General features: G+C 47.9%; 1 protein-coding gene across 2 annotated transcripts in view; it reads right to left on the minus strand.

Annotated features, from left to right (window-relative positions):
* Positions 1 to 13378, minus strand: part of GNPAT (glyceronephosphate O-acyltransferase) — a 24960-nt gene continuing 11582 nt past the window's right edge. For both annotated transcript variants that reach the window (XM_075412040.1, XM_075412042.1), the window contains exons 7-16: positions 12689 to 12840; positions 12468 to 12598; positions 11562 to 11785; positions 8171 to 8416; positions 7039 to 7118; positions 3408 to 3548; positions 2384 to 2483; positions 2209 to 2302; positions 687 to 748; positions 1 to 392 (exon numbers count right to left, since the gene is read on the minus strand). In XM_075412040.1, coding sequence (XP_075268155.1) covers positions 349 to 392; positions 687 to 748; positions 2209 to 2302; positions 2384 to 2483; positions 3408 to 3548; positions 7039 to 7118; positions 8171 to 8416; positions 11562 to 11785; positions 12468 to 12598; positions 12689 to 12840 — 1274 coding nt within the window. In that variant the 3' untranslated portion in view covers positions 1 to 348. The remainder of the gene's footprint in view (positions 393 to 686; positions 749 to 2208; positions 2303 to 2383; positions 2484 to 3407; positions 3549 to 7038; positions 7119 to 8170; positions 8417 to 11561; positions 11786 to 12467; positions 12599 to 12688; positions 12841 to 13378) is intronic.

Below are 13378 nucleotides of genomic sequence, written 5' to 3' on the forward strand. Positions count from 1 at the left end.
TTGTCACACATCTAGAAAAATGTATTTAAGTGGCCATCACTGCACGCGCCGCCTTCAATATTTATCCAAAAATAAAAATAATAATAATAATAAAAAAAAAAAAAGGACAACGTTGAATCCGTTTTACAAACCAAAGCAGCGTGAGGACGCAAAGGCCGCTCCCACCCTGGGGACAGCCAGGCGAGCGGCCGGCCCCGCTGAGGAGCTCCCGGAGGACGGCGGCAGGACCCGGCCTGCTCCCATCCCCATCCTGCTCCCGGTCCTTGCTCCCAGCCCGATCCCGGTCCCCATCCCGGTCCCCGGGGCTCTCCGCAGGCACCGACATCCAGGCACCGCCGCTGGAACCGCTCAGAGCCGTGCAGCCATGGGTTTCGGTACGGGCGTCCTAGCATCTAACAGGGGGGAAAAAAAGCCAAACATTTATCATCACTGTACACACTACTCCATCAAACTGCTTTTTGCTTTCTTTTCCTTGGGCATGGGGTCGCACGGTATTTCAAATAAGGAAGATTCAAAGCGGCAATGAATGATACTGGCAAAAGTACCGTAAAAAAACAATCCTTAGGATTTTTATACAGATAAATCTAAGGGACTACTAGGGAAAAACCACTACCTCTAACACGCGCGTTGTCCGAAGCACCTTGTAACCGGAGAAACTCTCATGGAACGAGCTGGAGAACACTTACCAAACATGTCCAGGATTTTATTAACAGCCTCTTGATTGACACTGTAAGTGAATCCATTGGACCTACAGTTAAAAGAAATAAAAAAAAAGCAAAACTGTTTCCTCAATGAATATTTCTTATTCCGGTCATTTCTATACAATAATCCGAATTAAACATTTTCATAATTGCATCGTATTTTTCATCCTGCCAGCATACATCTTCATTTTAAGGACACGGCAGAGCTATAAGCAGATTGTACGCAAGGACAGCTACGCTTTCGTTATCCTCCCTCTTGTTCACAGTCCCGGTCTCTCTCTTCCCTCGATTTTTATTAGGGGCAACTGCAGGAAGAGAACATTTGTCTGTTTTCAATCGTGTAATTTTCCAGACTCTCGCTCTGAAACTGAACCTACTCTCCAGCCGATCACAGAATCACAGAATCACAGAATGGTCGGGGTTGGAAGGGACCTCTGTGGGTCACCCAGTCCAACCCCCCTGCCGAAGCAGGGTCACCCAGAGCAGGCTGCACAGCACCGCGGCCAGGCGGGTCTTGGAATATCTCCAGAGAAGGAGACTCCACAGCCTCCCTGGGCAGCCTGGGCCAGGGCTCTGTCACCCTCAGAGGGAAGAAGTTCTTCCTCATGTTCAGACGGAACTTCCTCTGCTTCAGTTTGTGCCCGTTGCCCCTTGTCCTGTCGCTGGGCACCACTGGAAAGAGTCTGGCCCCATCCTCCTGACACCCACCCTGCAGATATTTAGAGGCATTTCTAAGGTCCCCTCTCAGCCTTCTCTTCTCCAGGCTGAACAAGCCCAGCTCCCTCAGCTTCTCCTCGTAGGAGAGATGCTCCAGTCCCCTCACCATCCTCGTAGCCCTCCGCTGGACTCTCTCCAGTAGCTCCTCATCTTTCTTGAACTGGGGAGCCCAGAACTGGACACAGCACTGCAGATGGGGCCTAACTAGGGCAGTGTAGAGGGGAAGGAGAACCTCCCTCGTCCTGCTGGCCACACTCTTCTTGATGCACCCCAGGATCCCATTGGCTTTCTTGGCAGCCAGGGCACACTGGTGGCTCATGGTTAACCTGTCGTCCACCAGGACACCCAGGTCCCTCTCCGCAGAGCTGCTCTCCAGCAGGTCCACCCCAACCTGTACTGGTGCATGAGGTTGTTCCTCCCCAGGTGCAGGACGTACACAGGGTAAACCTGCTATTAAAAATAAGCAGGACTGTTCTGTTTGCTCATCAAAGCCTCAGGAGAAACTTTGAAACCCAAAAGGTAAAGGGAGTCAGGAGCAGCCCGCTAGCGAGTTAATGAATTCCGTTGCTGGGTCCCCCGGGAGCGTTCGCGCTACGAGGGGTGGCCGTTCCGCTTCTACGGCGCCTACAGAAAGGAACTGCCCGGGTTCTTCACCACCACGCGGGTACATCCCATCGGCTGGCTGGTGCTCATGCAGTCGGGCTGCTGCTGCGCTAACAGCTCAGCCGCTCCGAACTGCCAGGAAGGCCACGCGCTGGCCCGCACACGCCAAAAAGCCAGCGTTACTCACATTTTCTTCTTCTTCACCGCGCCCAGCTGCACGAGAGCTGCCAAGGCGTTTTTCTGCATGTCAGAAGAGAGCGCTTCGTAACACTGCGTGCTGCCTGCAGAGAAAGCAAAAGTTTTATCGCTGCCCGTTAACAGGCTACGCCTGTAAAACCGTACGGCGTAATGGCTGTACGCACCCTTCTCAAGAAGCTGGAAAACAAAGTTGCGGACTCCAGGGATAAACTGCTTCTCTGTAAAGGCTTCTTTTGTCTCCTTTGAGAGGTATCTGAAAATTAACTAACATTTAAAAAAAACACAACAGTTAGCACTTCTTTCCTTCGGATTGTCCGCTTGCTGTGAATGACAAACAGACGTGTCCTCGTAAGTGATAGTGTTACACTTTGAGAGGTGTAGGAGAGGAACTCCAAAGGTATCATTACACAGAGCATCCCAAACTTTTATTACTATTTAACAGGCATGAGAATCCTAATAATAAAAAAAGATTCAGTCTTAGTATAATAGTTACCTTAGACATTAATTTAACATTCCCGTTCTCGCAATGAAAAACGGCGTATTTTTTTTAAAGCAATTCCTGTTTTATAGATGGGAAAAACTGGGCAAATCAGCACAGTTCAGCCCAAGTCATCCACCAGATCGTTAACAGATTCCACTAGGCCCAAAGGTCTGCAGCCCCACCAACCTTCTGCCAACAGACCTGAGATTTGAGCCTCCTGGCTTCCTACACATGGCTTCTTACAGGAATGTAAGGGCTCAGTCGTATTAAAACTTGGGAAAACCAAAAGAATTTAAAGAGATACGGATGCAATGAATGATTCCCAAAAAAGCTATCGGATACAAGACGCAAACTCATCTCCGCACCTGGCAGGACAGTCCACATAAAATTAATTAAGCAGGAGCTCCTTGAAAGAAAGAGCAATGAACCTGGCAGCAGCAGACTCCCAGTGAAGCTTACAAACCCACAGTGGGCCACCACGTTACAAGGTAGTTACTGCCTTAGTCAACTGGAAAAGTCTGAGCCAAAAGCTAAAATGGGGACCCTGGGGAGAGGGTGATGTTCAAGGTATTTATTACTGCTGTTTTTAAACACTTGCACTCCCCAGCCATGAAAACAGTCATCATTTGCAGTGCAGAAGTATCACAGCTCTCCCAGTTTCCCTATAAAACGGGGGAAAAAAGGTAATTTTCTGAAGAACAACATACCTGATAACCTTCCACGAAAGGCCTGAACATAGCTGACAAGAAGGACACGACACCGCTTCCTTTGTCGGTAGGGTAGATCTCCTGTTGACTTGTTTGAACGGCATCGCATTTTGAAAGCAGAAAACACCCTTCCTCAAAATCCTGGGGAGGAGAAGCACAACCGAAATTTCAGCGTCTGCAGTAAGCGCAGCTACCTTTCCCCACAAAACCAACACCCAAACCCGCACAACAGGACACCGCTTCCATTTCCGAACTCAGCTCTCCAGAGACCTGAACCAAAATTTTCCGATACGCCTGAAGCACCCTTCGAAAAAGGCAGCGGGAAGACGTTCTCAAAGCCAGCGGCATCTCAGCGCACGACAGCCTAGGAGCGAAGAAAGCGGCCGCGGCTGCTGTTGTAGCGGCCAGCCCAGGCTCCCCCGGGATTCTGTCAGAACAGGGTCAGCTTGTCTGGTTTAGGGCTTTTTTTCTGTGGATGGTTTTTATTTATTTGTTTATTTTTTAATTGCCTTTATCTCATGGCCACTGTTTGTGATAAATGATAACGCAGTTCACCGACCTGTCCTCTACAACGGACAGAGCACAATGGCCAAAAGCTACAAATCACGGAAACATCAATGACAAAACCATTTTACTGCCAGGGCCGGCGTCACGGGGAGGGGACGTGGGAGAGACACACAGACAAGAACAGGAGGGTTGGGACACCGGCGTGACAGACACACGGACGACCAGAGGAGCAGGTTGCTGAGAGGTCCCTTAACATGGAAGCAACTCTTTCACTGGACTCCAGTAAAGCCAGTCACAGAATCACAGAATCGCAGAATGACAGGGGTTGGAAGGGACCTCTGTGGGTCATCTAGTCCAACCCCCCTCTCAGCCTTCACTTCTCCAGGCTGAACAAGCCCAGCTCCCTCAGCCTTTCCTCGTAGGAGAGATGCTCCAGTCCCCTCACCATCCTCGTAGCCCTCCGCTGGACTCTCTCCAGGAGCTCCTCATCTTTCTTGAACTGGGGAGCCCAGAACTGGACACAGCACTGCAGATGGGGCCTCACTAGGGCAACGTAGAGGGGAAGTCATAGCCTGTCACCTTCCCAGTCCCTGCTTGCTTTTGGTACTTAAAAAAAGAAGCTGCAAGAGGCAAGACTTGCTAACAACGAAGAGTAAACGTAATTTCAGAGCAGCAATGGTGCCAGCCAGCCTTAAAAAAGGCCCAGTTTCCCTCTACCTAAAAAACTCTGAGATTTTAATATAGCTGCAAGCCTTGAACATTCTGCCGAGAATTATTCTTATCTCTTCTTTCTTATGCAGGAAAGATCGCAAATATCATCAGCAGCTGTTCGGCCTTAACATTGGTAAAAATCACACTTGATCAGTTTTAAATCCAAATCAAAGGTACACCTCGACTTACCACTTTATACTGGGTATGATGTTGAACCCATTTTTTTAACCAACTCCGTGCTTGCCTGCGTTTGAGCCAGCTGGGACCCAGCAGGATGTGTCCAACCCCGGGAGCAGAGAGCATTTCACAGCTCGCCCGTGCCCAGCCGCCTCAGGAGAGCGGGCAGATGCACTGAGCCCTGTGCTAAGGCAGCATGCCAGAACAGTACTGGAGCATCTCTCCTACGAGGAAAGGCTGAGGGAGCTGGGCTTGTTCAGCCTGGAGAAGAGAAGGCTGAGAGGGGACCTTAGAAATGCCTCTAAATATCTGCAGGGTGGGTGTCAGGAGGATGGGGCCAGACTCTTTCCAGTGGTGCCCAGCGACAGGACAAGGGGCAACGGGCACAAACTGAAGCAGAGGAAGTTCCATCTGAACAGGAGGAAGAACTTCTTCCCTCTGAGGGTGACGGAGCACTGGACCAGGCTGCCCAGGGAGGTTGTGGAGTCTCCTTCTCTGGAGATATTCAAGACCCGCCTGGACAAGGTCCTGTGCAGCCTGCTCTGGGTGACCCTGCTTCGGCAGGGGGTTGGGCTGGGTGATCCACAGAGGTCCCTTCCAACCCCTGCTGTGCTGTGATTCTGTGATTCTGTGATGCTGGCATGGGGCGGGGGGGAACCTTGAGCAAATTGATGGAAGTAAAGCTTCCTCAGGGCTCTGTGAGGGACACCGTTATGCCAGTAGGAAAGCTCCCACTTCACCAACCTTCACAGGCTGCACCCCCTCAACCCTAGAAGATTTCGTCTGCAGAAATTTCAATCAGGCTTTACTACGGAATCATCGAGTCATTGAGGTTGGAGGAGACCGTCAAGATCATTGAGGCCAACCGTTAACCTAGCACTGCCAAGTCCACCGGTAAACCATGTCCCTAGGCTCCGCATCTATAAGTCTTTCCCTGCTTTGGCAGGGGGTTGGACTAGATGACCCACAGAGGTCCCTTCCAACCCCAAACATTCTGTGATTCTGTGTGATTTTGAACACTTCCAGGGATGGTGCTTCAACCACATCCCTGGGCAGCCTGTTCCAATGCTTGACAACTCTTTCGGTGAATAAATTTTTCCTAAGATCCTATCTGAACCTCCCCTGGTGCAACTTGAGGCCATCTCCCCTTGTCCTACTGAGACACTACAAGCACTGTAAGCACTTCCCTCACAGCGCTCACAATGTCCAATCTGAACCTACACGAGATAAATGCCCGTAAAAAAAGCTAAAAGGGCTCAACCATGAACCATCAAAATATTAAAAAAAAAAAACACCCACACTTTACTAATGCACAGGAACATGGAAACCTCCCGAGTTCAAGGTGTAAAGAGGAACATCAGCCGCTGTAGGAACGCTGCAGAGTAGACACCGCCATGCTGTGCGGCCCAGGAGAGGTGGGCACCGAGGCAGACTCGAACAGCTGAGGCACCGGGTGCTGGCAGAGCCCTCGGGCAGCCCTGCCATCGCAGAGCGACACAAAGCAACTCATCACAGCTGCACAAGGAGGAGTGTAACCAACCAGAGGACAACAGGCACCTAAATTTAGAACTGCATACCCTGTCCATCAGAGATAACAAGGGCACACAACGGTCAGTCTTAATTGGTGTAATACCTACAGTTTAACTTTCTGAAAGAGCGGCAGTGCCCCTCTGCCACACAGTCAGCAAGAGCTTTCAGGAACAATTATCCTGGTGTGCCCTCAGTGAGAATTCCTGTTTTGCTTCTGCGCTGACAGAACATACCCACTCCGTGATGGAACTCAATTAAATCTACATTAACACTTTTGTCTTCACAGCCCAAGGTCTCTTTCATAACCGCAGAGCAAGAGGACAGTATTTAGACTTCATTTAAAACACTGCTTTCCATATATTTTTCTATCCGTGCTGGAAGACTGGTAGCATTATGCAAAAGAGCCAGACTTCCATTACAGTTCATTTTAATAGTTCAGAATTGGGCAGTTTCAGGATTTTTAGTTTTTTACTGGAAGGGGGGAGAAAAAAAAAAAGATTGCATATGCAACCTTGTGGATTCAGACAATGTTTTCCAACTAACCCAATGATCCTCTTTTAACTTCTCCCTCCCACTTACAGATCAAGTTGGTATCACAGTAGGTGTTCATCCCAAAGCACGTGTTCGGCAGAGCCCTGACATCAGACGCTATTTTCGTTGGCTGCATTACCGACCATCAGGATTTTTGTATAAAGGATGTTTTTACCTTCAGCGAAATGCGAGGAAAGAAGATGAACTCATCAGAAAAAACGTCTCTCAAGAAGCTGAAGCAGCTATAGACTTCCTCTGAAAAAAAATATCGTAAAGTACTGATGTTTAAAAACACAATTTAAAAGACACAAGTGAAAAGTCATTTACTTCTTATTTTAGAAAGAGTACCTACTTCAGATAAAATCTGGACTTGACATTAAAAGCGTACACACCTATACAGCAGAAACCACCACAGCAGAGCAGCAAGCACTCAAAGCACTTGATTCAGTTGTTACCAGACGAAAAGAGCAGGGGGTTGTAGCTTCTCAGAACATGCATCAAACACCACAGAATCAGAATCTGCACAGAGCTAAGGTATGTATTCCGAAAAGTTTAAAAGCCAAGTATCGGAAAACACGGAAATACTTCCGAAACAGTGGTGGGGAGCGAAGAAAGACTAAGAACTGGTTGCACTGTATCCAAGCGTGAGTAACCTAAAAAGCTGGTCTGCTAAACGCCAGCAAAATAAGACACTTAAGGACTGGGAACAGCTCACCCTAAGCCTGTCCTAAGATCCTATCTGAACCTCCCCTGGTGCAACTTGAGGCCATCTCCCCTTGTCCTACTGAGGCACTACAAGCACTGTAAGCACTTCCCTCACAGCGCTCGCAATGTCCCATCTGAACCTACACGAGATAAATGCCCGTAAAAAAAGCTAAAAGGGCTCAACCATGAATCATCAAAATATTAAAAAAAAAAACCCCACACTTTACTAATGCACAGGAACATGGAAACCTCCCGAGTTCAAGGTATAAAGAGGAACATCAGCCGCTGTAGGAACGCTGCAGAGTAGACACCGCCATGCTGTGCGGCCCAGGAGAGGTGGGCACCGAGGCAGACTCGAACAGCTGAGGCTGTTCTCCCAGCAGAATATACCTACTTTCACAAGTATCCAAGGGTAAACAAACAAAAAAAGCAAGCAAAATACCCCCGTCTGCTCCCAGCACATCCACCTCACGCCACGGGACCCAACCCGGAGTGGAACGGTCTCAGATACTCCCACTAGCAGCCACGGGAACCGCGTGCTCCTCTCACGAGGACAGCACAAGGAGCAAAGCCGTCCGGATCTCCGAGCCACCCAAACGCACCTTTCCTGAAGCTGCCCGTCATCTGCAAGGCGACTGCCACCAGCGAGGGACGCACGAACACGTTCAGCAGCTGGTTTCTGTAGGTGGCACACATGAGGATGGCCAGCGCACGCTTGAAGACGATTTCCCCTACGGCTCCGTCTTCCACTCCTTTGTCGTTGAGGACCACGTGGCCGTCCATCAGGCGAGCGATGTTGGCATGCAGGGTGAGGCCAGACACGACTGCTTTTTTGGCACACAGGTTATCTGGCAGGAAAACACAACGCTCAGGAAGATGCAACAGGGAACACAAATCTATTGGAACAGCCTTAAGTGCACCAGCATTTCATTAATTTGTATCACTGAAGACCAGTTCTTACACCAAACATTCAGTTAGAGAGATGTTCTAAAATAATCCACACCAGGAACCGGCAGCCTAGGCATGGTGTGAGATGGAGAGAACAAATTTCAGACGTTTCTGTAACAAAAGCACTTTAAATTCTTCCATTTGCTAACAATGACAAATACCCCCTTTGTCTCTGGAACAAGCATTCTGAGCCTTCAAATAAAAGAGGAGAGATCTGTTTGACTGCTACATTCATCAGTAAGGAAACAGAGACCATTCTTTTGCTTCGGCGTTTCTGACACTACCAGTTTTGAATCAGATGCACGAGTCTTCACAACGTTTCTCCTCACCTCTCACATGCAAGGCAGGCCTCATCCCAAATTAAGTTTAAAGAAATCCTACCCTAAGTATCGGTACATAATGTGCCTGCTCAAAGAGAAGCCAGACTGTACTTAAACCCAAATCTTCTTTAAAATGCCGAAAGCAAGGACATGTCTGGTTTGGGCTTTTTTTTTTAAAAAAACAACAAAGTTCTTCAAAGGCAGGCGTGAGTTTCACAAACCTGTGGGCTTCAGTCAGGCTTTTTTGTCAGTGTGACGCACTGTGAACTTTATTCAGACAAAGAGCAGCATCTCAAGTCGTGAAAATACACTCACCTTTTCAGAAAACCTTACGCTTCAAACACTACCAAAACATTCCACGCATCAAATGTGAACTCTTTGGCAAGCAAGGAAAGAAGCAATAAAAACTTATTGAACACTAAAATACACTTTACATGTTCACAGCACCACAAGCATATCAAATCAATATGGCATCTGACAGAATAATAAAAAAAAAAAATTATTTGTTCTTCTTAACTTAGATTTCACGTGGAATCCCCTCGCATCTTCATTTGCTCCTCCAGCCTACTTTGCTCCAGTTTCGCTAAAGCTCCCATTTCTCAGTGCAGTAAGGAGCGGAAGTCTGAGCAAGTCATTCTGCAGTTCCTATTTTTCATATAAAATCTCTAACAGCCATGCAAATGTTCTGCCTGGAGCAACCAACCAGCAGCACAAAGGCAGAAATAACTAGCAGTCTGCAGACAGGAGAACGGACGGGGGATCTGCAGTTGCTGACCTGGTGCTATCGCCAAATTAACCTTGAAAATGTATTTATTCTTTCAAATTATTGACAATCCAAAACAAAACAAGAAACCCTGTTTCTATGCAACTGATGCCTAGAGCGGGGCCAGCACACCCCAATAAAGTCTGCTCCGTTGCTGGCATTCCTCTGTTTCCTTACCAGGCCGATTTGCTACTCACTCACTACATCACAACCCTACGAAAGCAAAAGTTTATTCATTGTTGCAAAGAAAAGAAAATAAAAAAGCAAACCCAGCTGTGGGCGACAGGTTGACCATGAGCCAGCAGTGTGCCCTGGCTGCCAAGAAAGCCAATGGGATCCAGGGGTGCATTAGGAAGAGTGTGGCCAGCAGGTTGAGGGAGGTTCTCCTTCCCCTCTACACTGCCCTAGTGAGGCCCCATCTGCAGTGCTGTGTCCAGTGCTGGGCTCCCCAGTCCAAGAAAGATGAGGAGCTACTGGAGAGAGTCCAGCGCAGGGCTACGAGGATGAGGAGGGGACTGGAGCATCTCTCCTACGAGGAGAGGCTGAGGGAGCTGGGCTTGTTCAGCCTGGAGAAGAGAAGGCTGAGAGGCGACCTAATATATACTTACAAATATCTGCAGGGTGGGTGTCAGGAGGACGGGGCCAGACTCTTTCCAGTGGTGCCCAGCAACAGGACAAGGGGCAATGGGCACAAACTGAGGCACAGGAAGTTCCGTCTGAACACAAGGAAGAACTTCTTCCCTCTGAGGGTGACGGAGCCCTGGCCCAGGCTGCCCAGGGAGGCTGTGGAGTCTCCTTCTCTGGAGATATTCAAGACCCACCTGGACATGGTCCTGTGCAGCCTGCTCTGGGTGACCCTGCTTCGGCAGGGGGTTGGACTGGGTGACCCACAGAGGTCTCTTCCAACCTCAAACATTCTGTGATTCTGTAACTGTGGTATGCTTTTCAGTTTGCTGTGCCGTAAGATTCTACACGGTGTTTAGATATTGCCATGAAAATCTTCCTTTTACCAGTCTGGCAGGAGCAGACCTCGTCTGCGTTCACTGCAGCGCAGATCCCCGGAAGGAGAAGTGTTTTTTTCCCGAAATGACGGAGTTCTGTTATGACTGCAGCCTGCTCCTACTTCTTTATTGCAGTAGCGAGAGGGATCCTTGATCATACACAAGCAAAGATCCATGGTTTAAGTCTACCTAGAGTGAAAAGGTGAATGTACTTGCATTACACATTATTTCTCTTTGCTGGCTTTACCACTTGGGTCCCGAGGTTCTAAAATTAACCACCTGGGTCACCTCGGCTTGCAGAGAGAAGTTGGAAGCCACTGTTCAGAAAGTTCAGAAGGAGAATCAACCTCCCAGCAGCCAATACATACATATACATTATATATATAAAAAAGAATGCGTGTGTGTGTGTGTGTGTATAAATATATAAATAAAACGACAGAGGAAGCCTTCTCCCCAAAAGTCATCACTGTTTCTGGGGATAAAGTGATATCTAAAAATAAATCAAAAACTTACAGTTTTGGTTTTCTCTCACCCATTTGTTTCTGCTAGTTCTTTGCCCCAGTAGCAACTTACACTATGGTAAATACCAAGCCATAAGCATAGCATGACACTAAGTTAACTGCTGCAGGTCAGGGACTTCCACAGGGTTCCGAAAGACAGACACTGGGCAAATCTCAGTACTCTAATCCAAGTACCTCACAATTTCCCCTCGTGCCACGCTTCAGGAAATAACAGTCAAATATCCGTTCTGCTTCCACCTAACCGTTTGTCAAAGTATTGTCTTCTACAGGCGAAGTCAAAACCTGCCAGGTTTTAGCATCACTTTCAGCATGCCCTAAAATCCGTTCACAACTCTGAGGAAAACATTCTGTAAAGCTGTCACAATAGACTTCTTCCACAGAAATACAATTTATCCTCCATAAGCAACAAAGCGAATAGAAATAAGACTTTCTCTGCCTACCAGGCCATTCAATGAATCCTCCAAACGTCTGTGTCAAGCCTTTAAGCCACAGGGTCTTTTCTAATAGCAGTTCAAAATCCATGGCTGGCAAATTCTGGAGCAGGACAGCAGCAACCAGCACCCACGGGCTCAAAACCATGTTTTCTATTTGCAGGAGCTCCATTTTATAAGCCACGTCACTGACAAATTCTTGGATATCCTCAGATGGCTTTTGGGGAAGATGCCTGAAAAGAACAGCGCAGTTTAAGGTAAAGAGCTGCAAAACATGGAGTGTATATCACACCCTTCCTGATTTCCTTGATGTCGCTCCCGTAACTGCTTTACAGCCCCTAACATCTGGAGGGGGATTCTAGCTACGTGCTATGGAGAACAGAAGTACAGAGGAAAACATCAGTAGCTTCGCGATAGTATTTGAAACACAGATCTTTGTATTGATGCTGTGCACTTGCTATCTTCAAACAAAATTCAAAAGCATTACAATTTATGCGATAAATTACAAAAGCCACCCAATCCAGTCACAGCTACAGCTCCCTGGCACACGATCACGTAACTGTTCGCAGTAATAAAGCAAGAAGGGAGGGAAAGGAGGAATTTTTATGTGGCAAAACCACCGAATTCGCAAAAAACAGAGCTTTGCCTGGCTCATGCATCCTCATTAATTTTTGAAAGGGCATCTTCCCGACACAGTATGCAAGCTATGCAAGCAACAACCTGTTCCCAAAACACCCAGTCAGAAGCACGATAAGGTTCTGCTCGGACAAGACAGGTTCAGCGCTCTAAATAGTCCGGTGGAAGGGAGGTGTCAGAAGTTGGAAACGAAGTACAAGAGAGCATCGTAACTATTTTACACAGGCAGGGACTCAAAAGATGCTTTTCCTGTGCATACACCAGGGAAGGATGTGGTACCTGGGAACCAAATTGTACGGGCACCAGTTAATTCTCCCAGCTGCCAAGGTTCTAAGCGATACTGGCTGGCCAACGTAGATGTGTATGGTACCAAAATTGTCGCTGAGGATTCTTCTGGCTTTTAACAACCCCTACGAAAACAGGAAAAGCAAAACTCAAATTGCGGTGCTACAGGGTGTGTATACACCCACCTACGTTCTGTTCTTAGGGAATTTACATACAGATGTCGATTCTTTGGGCTTTGGGACACCTAGGAGTTCATATGCATAGAGAGATTCTTCTAATATCCTCTCATAGCTGATGCTGATGGGAACGAGGTACGTGTCAAAGACTTCACGTTTCAAAAACGGTTCCACCACAATGCTGAGAAGACCTGCAAATTGGGGGGGGGGTGGGAAAAGGGTATCACCAATCTTTTTCAAGGGGTGAAAAGCAACTGCAATTGAACTTTGAAAAAGGTATCTTCAAATTCTAGAAACTGCTAATACATGTGCACTGTGCTTGTTCTGTCTTCAAGCAAGCAGAAGCACGAGACATTGCCCAAGCTCTAAAGCAGACGGTAAATGGAAGCAAGGCATCTGGACAGCTCTTTGTGCTCTTTTCAGCAGCGCTGCTCAGTGCTTGCACAGCATCTCCCTTCTAAAGATTCCCCATCACTTTTACAGTTACCTTACGATATTTCTCTGCTGGTAAGGGGAAGCCTATTTTTTAGAAAGAAAACAGGGAAGAGTTATGCAATTAAGGACATAATGGGGCAAAGGGAGAGGAAGCGGTGGAGGGCAAGCGACGTGTATCGCCGTTCTTTGTGTGGCCTTGGAACTCCAACCAGTGTTTTCCACTGCTCTGACAGACCTCACCAGTTTCCCACCACTTTAACATCCCTTCCCACCTAAAGACCTCACGAAGAGCAC

Source organism: Opisthocomus hoazin, chromosome 2 (assembly GCF_030867145.1).
Source record: "Opisthocomus hoazin isolate bOpiHoa1 chromosome 2, bOpiHoa1.hap1, whole genome shotgun sequence".
In the NCBI taxonomy this organism is placed as follows: Eukaryota; Metazoa; Chordata; class Aves; order Opisthocomiformes; family Opisthocomidae; genus Opisthocomus; species Opisthocomus hoazin.